Source organism: Phyllobates terribilis, unplaced genomic scaffold (assembly GCF_046119375.1).
Source record: "Phyllobates terribilis strain yellow unplaced genomic scaffold, ASM4611937v1 Scaffold_1__5_contigs__length_1240528914, whole genome shotgun sequence".
Taxonomy (NCBI): Eukaryota; Metazoa; Chordata; class Amphibia; order Anura; family Dendrobatidae; genus Phyllobates; species Phyllobates terribilis.
The window spans coordinates 584,819,677-584,841,071 of NW_027362761.1; the positions used below are offsets into that span (position 1 = coordinate 584,819,677).

The 21,395-nt window shown below is 46.8% G+C and overlaps 1 protein-coding gene across 3 annotated transcripts in view; it reads left to right on the plus strand.

Annotated features, from left to right (window-relative positions):
- Positions 1-21,395, plus strand: part of NIPBL (NIPBL cohesin loading factor) — a 128,516-nt gene that overhangs the window by 52,047 nt on the left and 55,074 nt on the right. For 2 of the 3 annotated variants that reach the window (XM_073681712.1, XM_073681723.1), the window contains exons 2-4: positions 8,209-8,352; positions 16,170-16,335; positions 18,257-18,387. In XM_073681712.1, the coding sequence (XP_073537813.1) occupies positions 8,289-8,352; positions 16,170-16,335; positions 18,257-18,387 (361 nt within the window). In that variant the 5' untranslated portion in view covers positions 8,209-8,288. The remainder of the gene's footprint in view (positions 1-8,208; positions 8,353-16,169; positions 16,336-18,256; positions 18,388-21,395) is intronic. The other variant, XM_073681716.1, reaches the window with a different exon arrangement.

Consider the following 21,395-nt stretch of genomic DNA (forward strand, 5'->3'; position numbering starts at 1 on the left):
CCCTAAATCGGATGAGACTTCCCCAATTCAAGTCTATGGGTGTGCAAAAGAAAAACCCAAAACAAATCCGATGCCATACGGAGCCACAGTATAGCATCTGTTTTTTGGGGTTGGAGTACACTTGCAGATTGCATACGGTCAAGTGAGAAAAATTTGTCTTAAGTGTTGTTAATAAAACTCTGATTATTTTATTTTCTTTATTCACTCGTATGAACCTACCCTTACTGCAACCAACAGATATTGCCGAGCATGGCCTCTCCCTCAGGAATGAATGGAGCACAGTGCGCATGATCCACCACCACTCCGGTCACACGGGGCTCATCAGAGGTCACACGGGGCTCATCAGAGGTCACACGGGGCTCATCAGAGATCACACTCCCAGCGATCATGAAGTTATCCTGTGCATGAGGGGGATGACTTTCAAACTTGAGAATACCCCTTCGACTTGTAATAGTTGTCGTAGGATACTGTAAAATTCAATCATTAATGCAGAATATAAGATTGCAGGGGATTTCTGAGTGAGATCTGTAAAATACTCTAACCCAGCTGGCAGTGATTGAATGCTTTCATCTTTGTAAGACTTTGTTCACATGAGTATTTTTGCTCCTTGTGCATTACCCAGATAGTCTGATAGTCCGTGAAAAAGACAGAAATAACGATGTGGCGCAGGTGTCCTTAGAGAGTCTTAACACACATTTTAATCAGAAGCAATTTCTACGGCCCCCATACACATAGTCAACTGAATTTGCTCATTTTGATGGGAACGGCCCACTACGTGATGTGTTGAAATTTAGATGGCCGATTCTTTTGTTTTCTTGGGAAATGAGACACTGCTAAAATTGTCTGACAGCGGCTTTCTCAGGTCAGGTGTCGATAATTTTGTAGCTGGTGATTCTTAACCTGTCATTACTTGTATCCATCTACTTATTTGGAAATTGCAACAATTCAAATCCTAAAATACTCTAATCTCTTAAACAGGACCTTTCACTAAATCTTTCGTGTTGTAATAGTGGCCTCAGAGTGGAATTAAATGTTTTTGTTTTTAATTTCACCTTATCCACTGTAAAAAAAAAAATATTAGTGGTCAAATATGTGGCACCTAATGAGTTAACTTTAAGTCCAAGTGTGTGTTAGTAGATAGTTTTCACTGGGGGTGTGTATTTCTGCCTCCTGTATGATGCTGACCAATCATAAGCAGGTGTGCAATCAAACCTTTGATGTCATCATGCTCACATGACCTGAGTTCACAGATCCTGCCAGCTGGACTGTGCAGCCTGTATGAGCTCTGAAGATATTACACAGTACAGAAGAGTGGAGCTATTAAATATATATAATATATCTTCAGTGCCTGTGAACTCAGGTCATGTGACCCCCCCCCACCCCAATTACATCATCCCAGGTCCTTCAGCACTTATGTTGCTTATGATTGGTCATAGAGGAGGCAGAAGTACACCCTGAGTGAAAGCTTTCTAAAATTACACACACAGCAAAAATTTGGCACATAATGAGTTAACTTTAGTTAATATCTCCAAAACAGAGAGGTGAAGATATATATATATATATATATATATATATATATATATATATATATATATATATATATATATATATATATATATATATATATATATATATATATATATATATATATATATATATATATATATATAAAAAAAATTTCATTCCGCGTTGCAGCCACTATTAAATTAACATCGTGTTCGGCTCAGCATGAAAAATTTGGTGACTGGTCGTCTTTAAAGGGAATGTGTCAACAGAAAATTACCTATATTGTTTAAAATCAGGTTTTAGCGTTAAATGTATTTTATTTGGTTATTAAAAGTAAATCATTAGAAAATCTTGCAGATTTCATGCTGTTTTTTTATTTTAAGAATTCTACTTTGTTTCAGAAGATTTACATGAACGTTTCTTTTAAAATACATGTAATGCAAAAACCTGATTTAAACAAATTGATCATTTTCTGATGACACATTCTTGTCTGCTGATTAAGCCAAGTCAAGATGCTGGTGGATGCTGCTGTACGATGGGACCACAATTATAACTTCTTTGCAACATTGAGAATTCGGTAGAATGAAGGGGGAAAAAAAATGAAAATTTCTGATGATTTGTGCCCATCATCAACATGTGTTAGGCTATGTGCCCACGATGCAGAAATGCTCTGGATTTGTCCTGAGCATTTCTGCATCTCCCTGGCAGAAAAAACACATGCGGCTTGCACATGCGTTTTCCTGTCAGGGACATGCGGATGTGAAGCGTTCTTCACATGCATTTCCGCATGCGGGTTGACAAGTGCTTTCCAAGCGATTTTAGCATCACTTGGAAAGTGCTTGACAACTTGGTCACACTATATAAATCCATGCAACCGGCTTGGATTTATATAGTGTGACCGAAAGAATGGTAAAAAATAAAAAAATCTATACTTGCCTTCCTATGGCCCCCGGAGTCCTTGCCTCTGCTTGCCGGCAGCTCGCGGTAGATTTAAGGACCTGCTAACATCAGCGGTCGCGTGACCTGTCACATGACTAAATGACGTCATGGAAGGTCCTTTAATCTACCGCGAGTTGCCGGCAAGCCAAGACAAGGACTCTGGGGGCCATCAGAAGGTAAGTATAATATTTATTTTTTATTTTATTCTTTTTTTTTTTTTTGACAGGTACTATGGTACCCGGGACCGGAGGAGAGTCTCCTCTTCTCCAGACCCGGGTACCATCCTCACATTGAAACGCATGTAGTCCGCATGTACAGATGCAGTGATGCTGATTACATGCGGTCCAATGCAAGTCAATGGCGGCGAAAACGCCGCGTTTATGCAAAATAGTTGGTAGTGCTGCATTTTTTCCCGCAATGATAATCCGCAGCGGAAATTTCCGCAGCATGTGCACAGCACATGCAGATTATCATTGGGGGAACATGGCAGGCCTTCTACCATGCGTTTTTTAAGCGTTTCTGCAGCGAAATTGCCGCTGCGGAAACGCTTAAAAAACAGATAGTGGGCACACAGCCTAAGCTGGAAATCGGGCCAGTTGCGATTGCAGAGTGCCTGGGAGCGGTCTTACATTGCACACAGTATTCTGGTCTGTGAAGCGGATTACTATAGTGCATGATGTGATATTTTTTTTTTTTGGTCCTACATACACCATTGATTCACATGGAAAAGGAGCATTGGGCATGGTCATAATGGGTCCATGTGCTCTAGTTTTGTGGTCTGTGGTGGACACAAACCGATTATACAGTATGAGCCCTTACTATCAGTACTTATAAAATATTCAAAGCCTAGAACTAGTATGGCTGCAGATCTTGCCTTTTTTATTGGAAATGCCCTTTTCTATGTGTGGTGTACACACGTCACCCTCCATCTGTCGCTAGGTAATGCTACAGATTTCTATCACAGTTGCCCTGATCTTGACCGCTCTTCCATTCATGTGTGTTGTATAGCTAGCAGTGACAGACGTTTACAGGCTCCGATCAGCTGGATATTCCTGTGTTAATATGAACTACCACTATATAGTTCCGTCATTTTGTGCATACATACAGAAAAGTGAATAAATCTCTAGGTAGCTGTACCTGTAATAACCGTCCCCTGGTTCCAGCCAGTAATGCTGTGAAGGTGAGGTCATGTCGCGGATTTTGTACATTTTTGTAAAACTGTTTGTACACTGGAAATGAAAGAAAAAAAAAAGAATTTGAAGTTGCGTAAGCGATTAACTTGGAAAAGTGACAGATTTAGGTAATGGAAAATGAAATGTGTACATTATATAGAAAAGCAAGGACTGCGCATTGCCAAGATCCTAGAAATAGTTGTATTTCTGCACTGCCGCAGTTATACAGATGGGTGTGTGAGGCCATACACATGTTGTGCAATGGATATAATAGCACAGTGTCATTCATACAACGTACATCTGGTATTTATTGTGTAACCATCTTGTGAAAGTTACTATCACAGATGACTTTATAGCAGCTGCATATATTCCTGTGGACTCTTACCGGTGACGGAGCACAAGAAAGTCTGCTCGCCTTTCTTAAGACTCGGTCACTCTTTTCTGTGCTAAATAAGTAGATTTTCACTAATCTCTGATTTCTGGCACAGTGCTCACTAATCATTAGAAAAGACCCCCAACATTCAGACACTTGATATATCCTGTGGGGATGGTCGGCCGGTCCTATGATTCCTTTAGTTCTGGGAAAACGTCTTTAAGAGATTGCTTTTCCACACAGCTCTTTAAGGCTCTCCCTACAGGAGCGGACCCTCTCCTCCATTCTGCTGCTGGCGTTCACTGCTGGTCTCCTAGCTTTCTTTTATGGCAGAACGCTGCAGCTATTGCCCCACCCTGCCCCTATTTATACACTTATTACAACCCCTTTTAGTGACTTCTGTAATGTGCCCAACTGTGCTTTTTGTGTCACTGTTATTTTGTGGTAAGATGTACCCCATCCTGGCATTTCTGTCACTGGATAGAAAATGGTTTAATACTCACATTCTTGATTTATCCACAGAATTGCTTTTTGCCATGTCAGTGGTAGGTAGCCTCGCTTTACGGGGATAATAGCTTCCTGTACTGCGGTGTCCATTGGAACATGCGTGATTTTTTATCATTGTGTGCAACTATCGGACATATAATACACAGTATGATAATGGAGGGCCACTGACCTACCCCTGTGGATACTGGATTACAGAAGGTATTTTATTTTTGCAGAAATTGGAGACTGTCCATTCATTCAAATGCAGCTTGCAGAAACCCACCTGCTTGCTGCCAAAATACCCCCATTTAATGCAACAATTCTGCTTGTTCCACCCCTTAGATTTTCATACACCTTACTAAAAAAAAACAAAAAAACAGCCGAATGTTTGATCGGACGGCATGGTTGGAGCTTAACCTGGCTGTATTGTTACTGGAGAGCTGGAGGTATAATGCTGCCGGCACCTCTGATGGCGGCCGATGTCCTGTAGATGTAACAGGGCTGTAATGCAGCATCCTGCCCGGTCGGGTCTTCATTCTTATTGTATGAACTATGACTGCTGCCAAATTGTGCCGGGGGCCTTTACACAAAAGGTGAACATGGACAATTTCAACCAAACTAAATGTTCGACATTTTCTGATTTAACAATGAATGATTGCTTTTTTTTAGCCAAATGTTGTTGTCTGGCAAATAGTTAGATGATTTGAAGATGGTTTTTAGAAAGACTGTGCTTACCTGGTGTAAAGGCCAATATGGACTAAAATGTGTGTGGCTGCATTGGCGAGACGATCTGTCGTTTACCCATCAGGTATCATGTAATGTGTATGGGCGCTAGGAGTTCAGATGAGCCCGATTGTTAAAAGAACTTTCTCTGCCCCTGATATGAGAGAATTACTGTCTGAAAATGTCAGTGATCTATAGCGCCATCAGTATCTGTAGAGCTGTACATAGTGCAATATTGGGGTGACACACAGCAAGTGTTCACAATGTACATTAGGTTGAATGGCATAATGTTCTAACTATGTCTGAGCATACTATTGTCCAGCTTTTTTATATCTGCTATTTTTTTTTACATGCACATTCAGTGTAATCCAAAGTATCTTTGCAGATAATTTACATCTGATCAGATGTTATATATTTTACAGTGTTACTACAGTGCATTGTATAGAGATATAGAAGAGTGTGCTACCTTGTTTGGTAATAAAATGCAGTTTGAAAAAGCACCAAAGGATAATAATAATAATCTTTATATAGCGCCAACATATTCCGCAGCGCTTAACAATTCACAGGTTCATATACAACAGTCATAAGTAACATAGCTAAAGATAATACAATAATTACAGCAAAAATAATGGCGACCCTGCTCGTAAGAGCTTACAATCTACAATGAGGTGGGGGTGACACAAAGTACAGGGGCTTATTTACAAGGATGGTCCAGCCATCTTGAGGGAATGAGGGATAGATTGAGCTCATCACCAGCCAGTATCTGTGGTGCTTTTGGGTGTGGTGGAGACTTATGTTTGGAGAAATAAGGGATGGGCTATAAGAAGATAAAAGGACTTCGATTAGGGAAGGTGATAGGCTGTCCTAAACAGGTACGTTTTTAGGGAGCGCCTAAAACTGTGTAAATTGTGGTTCATCCTAATTTCTTGGGGTAGAGCTTTCCAAAGAATAGGTGCAGCTCGGGAGAAGTCTTGAAGCCGGCAGTGGGAGGTACGGATTACTGTGGATGTTAGTTGAAAATCGCTTGCTTAGCGTAGAGAACGGGTAGGCCGATGAACAGAAATGAGGGAAGAGATGTAGGGGGTGCCACACTGTGCAGAGCTTTGTAGGTGAGAACAAGCTATTTAAATTGGATCCTATAATGTATGGGCAGCCAGTGCAATGACTGGCATAGAGTGGAAGCGTCCGAGTAACGATTAGCCAGATAGATGACCCTGGCAGCAGCATTAAGGATGGACTAGAGAGGGGAAAGTCGAGTGAGGGGGAGGCCAATTATTAAGAGAGTTACAGTAGTCAAGGCGGGAGTGGATCAGGGCAACAATGAGGGTTTTTGTTGTTTCCAAGGTGAGAAAGGGGAAGATTCTAGAGATGTTCTTCAGGTGCAAGCGACAAGAGCCGGCAAGAGATTGTATATGGAAGGTGAAGGAAAGATTGGTGTCAAACACAACGTCCAGACAGCGCGCCTGCTGGCTCAGCGTTATTGTGGTGCCACGCACGGAAAGGGAGATGTCAGATCTAGGGAGGTGAGTAGATGGCAGGAGCAGAAGTTGTTCCGTTTTGGAAAGGTTGAGTTTCAGGTAGAGAGCGGACATGATGTTAGAAACTGCCGTAAAAAAAGGGTAAAAAATATATGTATATTAAGCTTAAATCTTGGAAAGCACCCGCACAGCTAGGTACACGGAAGTACAATTGACTTTTACACCATTTAATTTGATTACTCTGCACAGTCCACAAAGCTCTATCTAGTGCAGGGATGAGCACTTAATTTTCCAGAGGGGCAACATGAGACCGTGACTGTTGTGGAGGCCGAACCAATAGGCTGAAATTAATTCTGCTCAATATATTAATTATTAATATTTTTTTATAATAATATTATTTGTATCACTTAATATTGAGCAGAATTAAGTATGCCAACACCCTCCTATACCGTATGAGTCTGCACATTGCTCCCCGTATATACAGTATAATTCCACACACAACCCCCTATATACCGTATGAGCCCCCATATAGCCCCCTATATACAGTATGAGCATTCACATAGGCCCCTATATAGCCTCTTTATATACCGTATGAGCCCCCCACATAATCCCCATATACATTAAGTCCCCTAAATACAGTATGAACCCTCACATAGCCCTTATACACAGGCACACATCCCATATACACATGGGGAAAAAAACAAACACAAACGTACCTTTGCTCCCGTTCCCCGGCGCTCTGCTCCAGTCTCTGGTGCACCGATGCTGCGCACAGCAGATGTGATGTAGCGATGGTGTCTTCTGTCTCATGCGCTGATTGGTGGAAGAAGCCGCCTCTGTCTTATACCAATGTATTCACCGCTATCTGCATCCTGAGGGTGAAGGTAGCAGCAGATGGTAGGCGGGCGAGGTCAAGGTGTGGCCCGTGAGCCACTGTTATCAGCCCTTTGGCTTTCTGTCCATGGGCTGGACTGGAACAGCCAGACGCCCAGATAGCTGTGTGATCCAGGGAACCGGTCATGTGTTTCATGCTGCCCAGACCACAGGCTGCATGAATCAGAGCCTGGTTGCATGATTGCATCCAGGTATATATATATTTTTTCTGAAATGAATCTGTGTTTCAGAGAAAATGATGAGATCTGCTCTTGCCGTGGACTGACCACAGCCAGAGACGAGACTAGTGCAGCTTTTCATGATTGACAGGTCTCTGCCATAGTTTGGGAGAAGCCAGCTAATCTGCAGCTTCGGACTAGTCTCATCTCTCCATTCTAACCTTGCTCCAATGGTGCGGCCATGCTGTGCCTCATGCTGCCTGTGGTTTCCGCAGCATGAATCGCTTGATGGATTCCCTTTAATTTCTTTATTTCAGAGCCAAAGAAAATCGACATGCTTGTATGTAAATGCTGCTGTGTAGATGAGGTTGATAAACACTCTTCTACTTAATTGTAAAAATGTGCTTTAATTTTGGTAATAGACTGATATTTTGGGTTGTGTGTGATTATGTATAACGCTATTTTTCTTCTCTTTCCAGTGTACAGGAGATGGGAAGTAATGACAGGTGGCACCTCCATTAAAATACCTGCATAGATTCCACCATCCTACAGCTTCAGGATGAATGGGGATATGCCTCATGTTCCCATTACGACTCTAGCGGGAATTGCTAGTCTCACAGACTGTAAGTACATTTTGCCTATTTCTATATGTTTTTTTTCCCATGCGGTATATTGCTTTACTGAGCTAAACCAGAAAGTGAGAGTAGAGTAGGTGAGATAATACCAGATGAAAGCAGCTTTACATGCACTATGGATAGCGCTGACATGTTTGCTTTCCTGTCATTTTTTAAGTTAAAGGCTTTTACAAATGTTCAGGATCATATGATGATCTTGCATGAAGGGGATTTTTGGGAATTGAATAAAGTATATATTAAATATAATATCTATAACTTCTGGCACCCCCACTGATCAGCTGACCTAAGAGGAACTGGCACAACTAGGATGTGTTATAGTGGGACTACAACTCTCTCATTCCCTGATTATAGTACTATTCAGGGCTACAACACGCTATAAGGCACAATGGGATTTTCTAATTATCTAATTCACAGCAGCTGCTTATGTGCTTTATAAGATTGCTTAATCACAATCATGTAATGCAGTCTTTCTAAGAAGCCATGGAGTTTGTCACATGATCCTTCTTTAAGCTGCTAATTGGCTTAGATGGGTCATGTGATGCGCCAGGTGGCGCTCGCAAAACCAGAAAGTGCTTTCCTTTTCGGCCCTTGTATGGCTCCCGGGATGCAGGCGCCGTTACCACATAGCACTAATGTGCGATCATTGTGACAGGTCCTGTTCAAGCCGCTTAAGGAGAAACTAAATTCTTAACTATCTGATGGAAAGTCACCTAGGATGATTTTTTAGTAGCCTCTAGTTGTACAGCTGCGACACAACAATACTTTTTACCTCCTATTGTTCTGGTTGTAGAATTGGTGCAATTAACAGCCTGTTTTCTTTGAAGTTACCACGTAAACATAGTACCTCGTGCTTCTTTGTGGATGGTTTTAAGGCTGCATGCCCACTAGGTGTTTTTCAAGCGTTTTTGACGTGGAATTTCCGCTGCGAAAATTCTTAAACGCTTGGTAATCCGTGCCCCATGGTCCCCAATGATAATCTGCTTAAAAATACGCAGCATGTCCATTAATTTTGCGGACACGCAGCGTAATTGCCGCCATTGACTTGCATTGAATCGCTTAATATTCGCATCACTACATGTGCACACACGGATATGAAGCGATTCATTGTGCTGATGGTACCCGGGTCTGGAGAAGAGGAGACTCTCATCCAGACCTGGGTACCAGGGAACCTGTTAAATTCTTTTTTTTTTTTTTTTTTAAAGATAAAAAATAAAGATTATACTTACCTTCCGATGTCCCCCAGCCTCCTCAGCGATGCGTCCGGTCTCTTGCTCTGCTCACGGTGGTGTGAGGACCTGCCATGACGTCATTTAGTTATGTGACAGGTCACGCGACCCCTGATGTCGGCGGTCGCGTGACCTGTCACATGACTCAATGATGTCATCGCAGGTCCTTCACACCATCCTAACCGATACAACAGACCAGACGGAGCAGAGAAAATACCAGGGGCCATCGGAAGGTGAGTATAATCTTTATTTTTTATTTTTTACCATTCTTATTCTTTTTTTTATTTTTTTAGCTATTACTTGGTCACACTATATAAATCTGTGCCGGTTGCATGGATTTATATAGTGTGACCAAGTTGTCAAGCACTTTTCCAAGTGATGCTAAAATCGCTTGGAAAGTGCTTGATAACCCGCATGCAGAAATACATGTGAAGAATGCTTCTACCTGGCAGGAAAAACGCATATAAAATCCTCATGTTTTTTTCCTGCCAGGGAGAAACGGAAAAAATATGCAGCATTTCTGCATCGTGGGCACATAGCCTCATATATACAGAATAAACCTACACCTTAAGGCTATGTGGGAGCTCATATTGTGTGTGTATATAGAGGTTATTTGGGGGCTCATGCTGTATGTGTGGGGGGGAGGGGCTCATGCTGTATGTAGGGGGGGGGGCTCATGCTGTATGTAGGGGGGGCGGCTCATGCTGTATGTTGGGGGGGCGGCTCATGCTGTATGTTGGGGGGGCGGCTCATGCTGTATGTTGGGGGGGCGGCTCATGCTGTATGTTGGGGGGGCGGCTCATGCTGTATGTGGGGGGCGGCTCATGCTGTATGTGGGGGGGGGGCTCATGCTGTATGTGGGGGGGGGCTCATGCTGTATGTGGGGGGGGGCTCATGCTGTATGTGGGGGGGGGCTCATGCTGTATGGGGAGGGGGGCTCATGCTGTATGTGGGGGGTGGCTCATGCTGTATGTAGGGGGGCGGCTCATGCTGTATGTGGGGGGGGGCTCATGCTGTATGTGGGGGGGGGCTCATGCTGTATGTGGGGGGGGGCTCATGCTGTATGTGGGGGGGGCTCATGCTGTATGTGGGGGGGGGGGCTCATGCTGTATGTGGGGGGGGCTCATGCTGTATGTGGGGGGGGCTCATGCTGTATGGGGGGGGCGGCTCATGCTGTATGTAGGGGGGCGGCTCATGCTGTATGTGGGGCGGCTCATGCTGTATGTGGGGCGGCTCATGCTGTATGTAGGGGGGGGCTCATGCTGTATGTAGGGGGGGGCTCATGCTGTATGTAGGGGGGGGCTCATGCTGTATGTAGGGGGGGGCTCATGCTGTATGTAGGGGGGGCTCATGCTGTATGTAGGGGGGGGCTCATGCTGTATGTAGGGGGGGGCTCATGCTGTATGTAGGGGGGGGCTCATGCTGTATGTGGGGGGGGGCTCATGCTGTATGTGGGGGGGGGCTCATGCTGTATGTGGGGGGGGGCTCATGCTGTATGTAGGGGGGCGGCTCATGCTGTATGTGGGGGGGGCTCATGCTGTATGTGGGGGGGGCTCATGCTGTATGTGGGGGGGGCTCATGCTGGCTGGCTGTGGGGGGGGCTCATGCTGTATGTATGTATGTGGGGGGGGCTCATGCTGTATGTGGGGGGGGGCTCATGCTGTATGTGGGGGGGGGCTCATGCTGTATGTGGGGGGGGGCTCATGCTGTATGTGGGGGGCGGCTCATGCTGTATGTGGGGGCGGCTCATGCTGTATGTGGGGGGGGCTCATGCTGTATGTGGGGGGGGCTCATGCTGGCTGGCTGTGGGGGGGGCTCATGCTGTATGTATGTATGTGGGGGGGGCTCATGCTGTATGTGGGGGGGGGGCTCATGCTGTATGTGAGGGGGGGCTCATGCTGTATGTGGGGGGGGCTCATGCTGTATGTGGGGGGGGGCTCATGCTGTATGTGGGGGGGGGCTCATGCTGTATGTGGGGGGGGGCTCATGCTGTATGTAGGGGGGCGGCTCATGCTGTATGTAGGGGGGCGGCTCATGCTGTATGTAGGGGGGCGGCTCATGCTGTATGTAGGGGGGCGGCTCATGCTGTATGTAGGGGGGCGGCTCATGCTGTATGTAGGGGGGCGGCTCATGCTGTATGTGGGGGGGGCTCATGCTGTATGTGGGGGGGGGCTCATGCTGTATGTGGGGGGGGCTCATGCTGTATGTGGGGGGGGCGGCTCATGCTGTATGTGGGGGGGGCGGCTCATGCTGTATGTGGGGGGGGCGGCTCATGCTGTATGTGGGGGGGGCGGCTCATGCTGTATGTAGGGGGGCGGCTCATGCTGTATGTGGGGGGGGCTCATGCTGTATGTGGGGGGGGGCTCATGCTGTATGTGGGGGGGGCGGCTCATGCTGTATGTGGGGGGGGCGGCTCATGCTGTATGTGGGGGGGGCGGCTCATGCTGTATGTGGGGGGGGCGGCTCATGCTGTATGTAGGGGGGGGCTCATGCTGTATGTAGGGGGGGGCTCATGCTGTATGTAGGGGGGGGCTCATGCTGTATGTAGGGGGGGGCTCATGCTGTATGTAGGGGGGGGCTCATGCTGTATGTAGGGGGGCGGCTCATGCTGTATGTGGGGGCGGCTCATGCTGTATGTGGGGGCGGCTCATGCTGTATGTGGGGGCGGCTCATGCTGTATGTGGGGGGGGCTCATGCTGTATGTGGGGGGGGCTCATGCTGTATGTGGGGGGGGCTCATGCTGTATGTGGGGGGGGCTCATGCTGTATGTGGGGGGGGCTCATGCTGGCTGGCTGTGGGGGGGGGCTCATGCTGTATGTATGTGGGGGGGGCTCATGCTGTATGTAGGGGGGGGCTCATGCTGTATGTAGGGGGGCGGCTCATGCTGTATGTGGGGGCGGCTCATGCTGTATGTGGGGGGGGCTCATGCTGTATGTGGGGGGGGCTCATGCTGGCTGGCTGTGGGGGGGGCTCATGCTGTATGTGGGGGGGGCTCATGCTGTATGTGGGGGGGGCTCATGCTGTATGTGGGGGGGGCTCATGCTGTATGTGGGGGGGGCTCATGCTGGCTGGCTGTGGGGGGGGGCTCATGCTGTATGTATGTATGTGGGGGGGCTCATGCTGTATGTGGGGGGGGCTCATGCTGTATGTAGGGGGGGGCTCATGCTGTATGTAGGGGGGCGGCTCATGCTGTATGTGGGGGGGGCTCATGCTGTATGTGGGGGGGGCTCATGCTGGCTGGCTGTGGGGGGGGGCTCATGCTGTATGTATGTATGTGGGGGGGGCTCATGCTGTATGTAGGGGGGGGCTCATGCTGTATGTAGGGGGGGGCTCATGCTGTATGTAGGGGGGGCTCATGCTGTATGTAGGGGGGGGCTCATGCTGTATGTAGGGGGGGGCTCATGCTGTATGTAGGGGGTGGCTCATGCTGTATGTGGGGGGGGGCTCATGCTGTATGTAGGGGGGGGCTCATGCTGTATGTAGGGGGGGGCTCATGCTGTATGTAGGGGGGGGCTCATGCTGTATGTGGGGGGGGCTCATGCTGTATGTGGGGGGGGCTCATGCTGTATGTGGGGGGGGCTCATGCTGTATGTGGGGGGGGCTCATGCTGGCTGGCTGTGGGGGGGGGCTCATGCTGTATGTATGTATGTGGGGGGGGCTCATGCTGTATGTGGGGGGGGCTCATGCTGTATGTAGGGGGGGGCTCATGCTGTATGTAGGGGGGCGGCTCATGCTGTATGTGGGGGGGGCTCATGCTGTATGTGGGGGGGGCTCATGCTGTATGTGGGGGGGGCTCATGCTGTATGTGGGGGGGGCTCATGCTGTATGTGGGGGGGGCTCATGCTGGCTGGCTGTGGGGGGGGGCTCATGCTGTATGTATGTATGTGGGGGGGGCTCATGCTGTATGTGGGGGGGGCTCATGCTGTATGTGGGGGGGGCTCATGCTGTATGTGGGGGGGGCTCATGCTGTATGTGGGGGGGGCTCATGCTGTATGTGGGGGGGGCTCATGCTGTATGTGGGGGGGGGCTCATGCTGGCTGGCTGTGGGGGGGGTTCATGCTGTATGTATGTATGTGGGGGGGGGCTCATGCTGTATGTGGGGGGGGCTCATGCTGTATGTAGGGGGGGGCTCATGCTGTATGTAGGGGGGCGGCTCATGCTGTATGTGGGGGGGGCTCATGCTGTATGTGGGGGGGGGCTCATGCTGTATGTGGGGGGGGGCTCATGCTGTATGTGGGGGGGGCTCATGCTGGCTGGCTGTGGGGGGGGGCTCATGCTGTATGTATGTATGTGGGGGGGGGCTCATGCTGTATGTGGGGGGGGCGGCTCATGCTGTATGTGGGGGGGGCTCATGCTGTATGTGGGGGGGGCTCATGCTGTATGTGGGGGGGGCTCATGCTGTATGTGGGGGGGGCTCATGCTGGCTGGCTGTGGGGGGGGGCTCATGCTGTATGTATGTATGTGGGGGGGGCTCATGCTGTATGTGGGGGGGGGGCTCATGCTGTATGTGGGGGGGGCTCATGCTGTATGTGGGGGGGGGGCTCATGCTGTATGTGGGGGGGGGGCTCATGCTGTATGTGGGGGGGGCTTATGCTGTATGTGGGGGGGGCTTATGCTGTATGTAGGGGGGGCTCATGCTGTATGTAGGGGGGGGGGCTCATGCTGTATGTAGGGGGGGGGCTCATGCTGTATGTAGGGGGGGGGCTCATGCTGTATGTAGGGGGGGGGGCTCATGCTGTATGTAGGGGGGGCGGCTCATGCTGTATGTAGGGGGGGCGGCTCATGCTGTATGTAGGGGGGGCGGCTCATGCTGTATGTAGGGGGGGCGGCTCATGCTGTATGTAGGGGGGGCGGCTCATGCTGTATGTAGGGGGGGCGGCTCATGCTGTATGTAGGGGGGGCGGCTCATGCTGTATGTAGGGGGGGCGGCTCATGCTGTATGTAGGGGGGGCGGCTCATGCTGTATGTAGGGGGGGCTCATGCTGTATGTATGTATGTAGAGGGGCGGCTCATGCTGTATGTAGGGGGGCGGCTCATGCTGTATGTAGGGGGGGCGGCTCATGCTGTATGTAGGGGGGGCGGCTCATGCTGTGTGGGGGGGAGGGGCTCATGCTGTATGTGGGGGGGAGGGGCTCATGCTGTATGTGGGGGGAGGGGCTCATGCTGTATGTGGGGGGGGAGGGGCTCATGCTGTATGTGGGGGGGAGGGGCTCATGCTGTATGTGGGGGGGAGGGGCTCATGCTGTATGTGGGGGGGAGGGGCTCATGCTGTATGTGGGGGGGAGGGGCTCATGCTGTATGTGGGGGGGAGGGGCTCATGCTGTATGTGGGGGGGAGGGGCTCATGCTGTATGTGGGGGGGAGGGGCTCATGCTGTATGTGGGGGGGAGGGGCTCATGCTGTATGTGGGGGGGAGGGGCTCATGCTGTATGTGGGGGGGAGGGGCTCATGCTGTATGTGGGGGGGAGGGGCTCATGCTGTATGTGGGGGGGAGGGGCTCATGCTGTATGTGGGGGGGAGGGGCTCATGCTGTATGTGGGGAGGGGGGCTCATGCTGTATGTGGGGAGGGGGGCTCATGCTGTGTGTAGGGGGGCGGCTCATGCTGTATGTAGGGGGGCGGCTCATGCTGTATGTAGGGGGGCGGCTCATGCTGTATGTAGGGGGGCGGCTCATGCTGTATGTAGGGGGGAGGGGCTCATGCTGTATGGGGAGGGGGGCTCATGCTGTATGTGGGGGGGCTCATGCTGTATGTAGGGGGGCGGCTCATGCTGTATGTAGGGGGGCGGCTCATGCTGTATGTGGGGGGGAGGGGCTCATGCTGTATGTGGGGGGGAGGGGCTCATGCTGTATGGGGAGGGGGGCTCATGCTGTATGTGGGGGGGCTCATGCTGTATGTAGGGGGGCGGCTCATGCTATATGGGGGGGGAGGGGCTCATGCTGTATGGGGGGGAGGGGGGCTCATGCTGTATGGGGGGGAGGGGGGCTCATGCTGTATGTGGGGAGGGGGGCTCATGCTGTATGGGGGGGAGGGGCTCATGCTGTATGGGGGGGAGGGGGGCTCATGCTGTATGTGGGGAGGGGGGGCTCATGCTGTATGTGGGGAGGGGGGGCTCATGCTGTATGTGGGGAGGGGGGGCTCATGCTGTATATAGGGGGCATGTGGGCATACTAAATTTTGCTCAATATTAAGTGATACAATTAATAAATAAATAATTGTAATTAATATTGAACATAATTAATTTCAGCCTATTGGTTCGGCCTCCACAACAGTCATGGTCTCCCATGTGGCCCCTCGGGAAAATTAATTGCCCAACCCTGTATTACTGAATTAAAGTATCAACATGGGGAACTTAAATTTTACCATATTATATCCACACGGTGCAGGTGACATAAGATTGTGTTACAAAAATCCATATCTCCACTGCTTTCTGTCGTCTTTTTATGCCAGTAGGCTGCCCATGGAGCTGTCATTTTATTTTTTAGAAATCTATCACATGCCTGTATATACTATGACCTGTGCTGCAAGTTCAGAAATGTTGGGATTCCACCTTCATATGGTTTTGTCTTTCTCATCCCCAGTACTGAACCAGCTGCCTCTTCCATCCCCTTTACCTGCTACAACTACAAAGAGCCTCCTGTTTAATGGGCGGATAGCGGAGGAGGTGAACTGCCTTCTGGCCTGCAGGGATGAACCTCTGGTGTCACAGCTTGTCCATAGCCTCAATCAGGTGTCAACAGACCACATGTGAGTAGAAAAGGATTTTCCAGCTCAGTCCTGCTGAATCCTTACCAGTCTCGAATGTCTGTGCTGTGTATAAAAAGAGGCTGAGGCGTAGAAAGAGCTGAAAAGGTGGTAGGTAATAACTTACTGGTCGTGGAGGTCCGACTACTGGGGATGAGCAGAACTGGGGTACTTTTATCCTTGTCACATGCCTTACCGCTGCTCCCCTCGTTCTCTGTGGTGGCGCTGGGCTTTTCTTGCAGCCTCATAGAGAATCAGTGGAACGACAATCTGGCATCAGATCTATTTTATAACAAGGATAAAGTGTCCGTCTGGAAATAATACTTTAAATAGAATGTCGTCGTAGATGTGGACTCCTCTGAAGTGCTTGTTTCAATAAATCGTGTGGATGTAATAATAGCTAATTATTTATTCCATGGCGTTTTATATGTGAAAAGGGGTATACATAGCAAAAAACAAGTACAATAATCTTGAACAAAAATAAGTGGCCGACTGGTACAGGAGCAGAGGACCCTGCCCGCGATGGCTCACAATCTACAAATACCTCCAATTAGAAATGTATCAGATAGCCACAACCTGCTTAAACATACGCCAGGGATTTACCTCAGAACTGATACATTAAATAGCAGAGCGGTATCTCTAAAGCATAACCTTTACTAATATTCATAAAACTGATATACATACATCCTTAATCCCCATTAACATAAGGACGCACACAGACTCAGAGGATATATCAATCTCCCGTCACCGCAAAATACATGTCTCGTCCTAAATGTTAACTAACATAAACTATACTCTAAAGTGCTATTGTGCTTATGAAAAAGAAAATGTGTAGATCTCACCCATTTTTGCACGTAGGCATCATCCAGGTTTTTCCTCCGTCTTGATAATTCTTTTGAGGAACAAAACTACCCTGTCGTGCCCCAGTTGTAAGTCCCCGCCCTAACAAGGGCGGTACCCAAGTGTGCCTATTGACATATCCCACCTCCCGGTCTTATTGTTATCAACATTATCAATGTTGTTAAAAACCTAATTAAGTAAAAAATTTTTCCCCTGTTCGGACGATCTCAATTATTACTTAAATTAATAAATTATTACCTAGCCATTGTTTTTATAGGCAACCCCTTTTCATGCAAAATTTTAGGATGAGATGATCTGGCATTATTTTAGGAGATTGCAGGAATTAGGAAAACGAACATGTTGGTGTTGATTACTTTTTTTTTTTTCAAATACTTTATTGATACTGAGCAATACCATTCACCTGAAGGAGCAGTAGTAACTAGCGAAACGCTAAGCTGTCTCTAGTGAGATGGTGTAAAGTTTCTGACCCTGCATCTCCCCCCGAAATTCCTAATGACTCCCAACATCTGACACCTAAATGATATCAAAACTGTAAGCGATAAATACCTGGATGAATGGACATAGAATCATTATTGTCATTGTCCAGTGCCTGAATGTCCTTGTGTAGTGCTCAACCGAGATGGGTAATTCACCGTAGAGTGATTGGAGGTTGTCGTGCGTGATTAGAGAATTTTTTTTCCCTATTTCATGCTGTTTATATCGCACCAACATGCCCAACTGTGAGAGACAGTGGCATCAGTCATTGCTGCCTTAATAAAGACTGTAAAATGCAGCTACATAACATCCGTGTGATATTAGCTATAACTGTGAAGTGGAGTTTTCCTTTAAGTTTGTGCTGAAGGTTAATGTAGATTCAGGTGCTTCTATGGATTGAGGCAATATTCTTCACTCATCAGGGGATTTTATTTAGCGAGTGTCTGGTCTCTGATTTATGCCCCCTGGACTCTTTTTTTTTTTTTTTTTTTTTTTGGCAGGGCACCGATAGCCGTTACCTTTTACACTCTAAAGCTGTTTGCAAAGCAATTTATTATGCTTAACGATTTTTCTTTTTTCTTTTAAACAGAGAACTGAAAGATAACCTGGGAAGCGATGATCCTGAAGGCGACATACCAGTCCTGCTGCAAGCCACCCTGGCCAGAAATCCCAACGTTTTCAGGGAAAAAAGTATGCAGAACAGATATGCGGTGCAAAGTGGTAAGACTTGGATTAGTCTTATCTGATTTGTAGGCACATCTTGCTGAGAGAATTATCCGATTAAGGATCCTGTTTTGAGATCTCTACTTTATAACCTGATACTTGGGTGCTCATTTCTGGTCATCCGTTGGGCCATTGTCGGCTTTCTTTGAAGTTTATGCCAGTCACATCTGCTATATTTTGTTCTCAGTGACCCCTTTTCCTCCATTGACATGTCCTACATTCTTGGAAATCTAGTTAAATTGAAATTAATTTGAAAGCAAAAATCCATTGATCTCACTGTAATAATTAGATTGCAATTTAGAGCATAGAACTCCAGTCTAACTTTCTGGTGGTAACTACTATAATTCTTCTTGTCTTACTTTTTGCAAAAAACCTTGTGTGTGTGTATATGACCAAAATCAATTTTAAAGGTGCATTCTGGTTTTACTGGCATGAAAATCACAACTTTCTCATATACGTTGTTTCATTTCTATTCTAGTCTTCTTGCTTTGAATAAATGGCATTTTTCTTGTTTAAATCCGGAGTCTGAAAATCTTTACTTATCTAATACTTCTGACATTAGAGAGTTTGCTACAGATGAACCTAGTGTTAGCAATCCTATAAACAGTCTGGAATTTAGGCTATGATTTGTCCGCACCATTAACCCCTTTACCGTCACCCGCTTTAGAATACGGATGTATTGAGCGAGCTTACGGGGTAAGCCCGCCCCATACCTGGGAGATAATGGCCGTGATCTGCCGCTAACGGCCTGTGGCGGAGCAACAACAGCGTGTCTGCTTAGGTGCGCGCCATTCCATCGGTGTCCCCGTCATGCGATGACAGCTGTGGGTTGGGCTTCAAGGAGACTGATTTTTACTACATGCAGTAATATAGCACAAGCAATCAGACGATCGCAGATTCAAGTCCCCTAAGGGGACTATTAAATACAGTAAAAAAAAAAAAAAAAAAAGTTTGAAAATAGGAAAAAATATACAAAAAAAAAGTTCAAATCTCCCCTCTATCCCCCCATTAAAATAAAAACAAAAGAATGTAAAATATACACGTTATCACCAAATACATAAAACTCAGATCTATCAAAATATAAAAATAATTCACTTGATCGGTAAACTCTAAACAGAAAAAAATAAATCAAAATGCAGAGTATTTTGGTTACCGCAAAAAATGTTGTAAGATGCAATAAAAATATCATATTTATCCTAACATGGTATCGATAAAAAAGTAATCTAGCCTCACGAAAAAGAATCCCTCCCGTAGCTCCATTGACAGAAAAATAAGTCTCGGAAAATGGCGACATAAATAAAAAGAAAAAAAAAATTTTTTCACAAATTTTATTTTTTATTTTACCACTAAGGTAATAATAAAAAACCAACTGGATAAGGTTGGTGTCGCCTAAATTCCAGATGGTTTATAGGATTTCCAACACTAGATTCAACGCTCCCAAACTCACTAATGTCAGAAGTGTTAGGTCAGTAAAGATTTTCAGACTCTGGATACGGGTGACTTTGCCAGGTAATTTTTATCACACCATGTATGCCATAAAAACAATTCCCAAAAAAACAATGTCAGAATTGCATTTAATTTTCTCAATTTCATCGAAGTTAAAAAAAAATTTCTCTCCTATTTTCCAGTACTGTATGTGGTGAAATGAACGGTGTCATTCAACAGTACAACTCGTCGTGCAAAAAAAATAAGCAATCATCTGTCTGTGGACACATAATAAAAAATGTTATAGCTCATAATCCCTTACCGTCATTGGCAGTACTGCTCTGTCCAATGTCTGCTCTCTTTGATGCGGGCTCAGCCATCATCTGCCTCTCATTGCTGGCGGATCTGAGCTCTGCCCATTGCAGTTAATATGTTAAATGCCGCTGTCAGTCTTGACTGCTGCATTTACATTGTGTGGCCCAGGGGGGCGTGCACACTTGTTCCCTCCACCTCTTCTCACCCCCTTTCCCGTGACATGACGTGGGGTGCCGATGACAACTGGGGGTCTGCTGAAGAAGACCCACGTGTCCGTCATGACAGTATACCTATGAAGATCATGGGCTTCTGAGGAGACAGTGATTGATATTGCTATGTTTAGTAAAAGCATTCAGTTCATTATAGGTTCAAGTCCCCTAAGGTGAATAACACATACAGTAAGAATTTAAAAAAAAGTTTTCTAAATATGTGAAAAAAATAAAATAAACAAGCCCTCACACAGCTCCATCAACTGAAAAATAAAGACTTAAGTGAATATTTTTTGGGGGAGTTTGATGAATTTCCACGTCTTTTGTTCGCCACTTAAAGAAGCACTCCTCCTCATCCTCCCATCAAAGTTTTTATCTTCTTAATATATTGCAATCATCATATTATATGGCACTGTGGACTTACAATTGCTCATTTTACCTTTCTACCCAGCTAATTCTTCTTTCTCTGCTCTAGGTAGAAACAGGAAGTCTCTTGTCCCTGCATTTATCATTCCTCTCTCCAACTCCTGACCCAGCTGCTCTCTCCTCCCCTGCCAGGGAATTTTGCAGTGACTCATGATTCATAAAATTAACCTCCTGTTTCTACATCGAGCTTAGAAGGATTCAGCTATTGTGTATTTAATCACGTGATGTCATAGACCTAATGGAAAAGAGAACAGTTAGCTGGGTAGAAAGGGAAAATGAGCAATTGTGGAGTGCACAGTGCTATATAATATGATGACTGCAATAGATTAAAGGGCACCTGTCAGCAGGATTGTGCTCAGTAAACTACATACACTGTCAGGTGAGCGACATTACACTGATTAAAATGATACCTTGGTTTATGAAATCCGTCTTGTGGTTCTTGTGTAATCTTTACTTTCTTTAGAGATAATGATATGCCCGTGCTTTGGGGCGGCCTGTGGGGGGCGCTCTATCTGGTGCTCTGCTTACATATTCATCTGTATGCTCTTATGACTGCTCACTGATCTGCCTCCTATTTTACTTTCATGCATCCAGTAGTGCGGGACTAGGTAAAATAGGAGGCACCTCAGT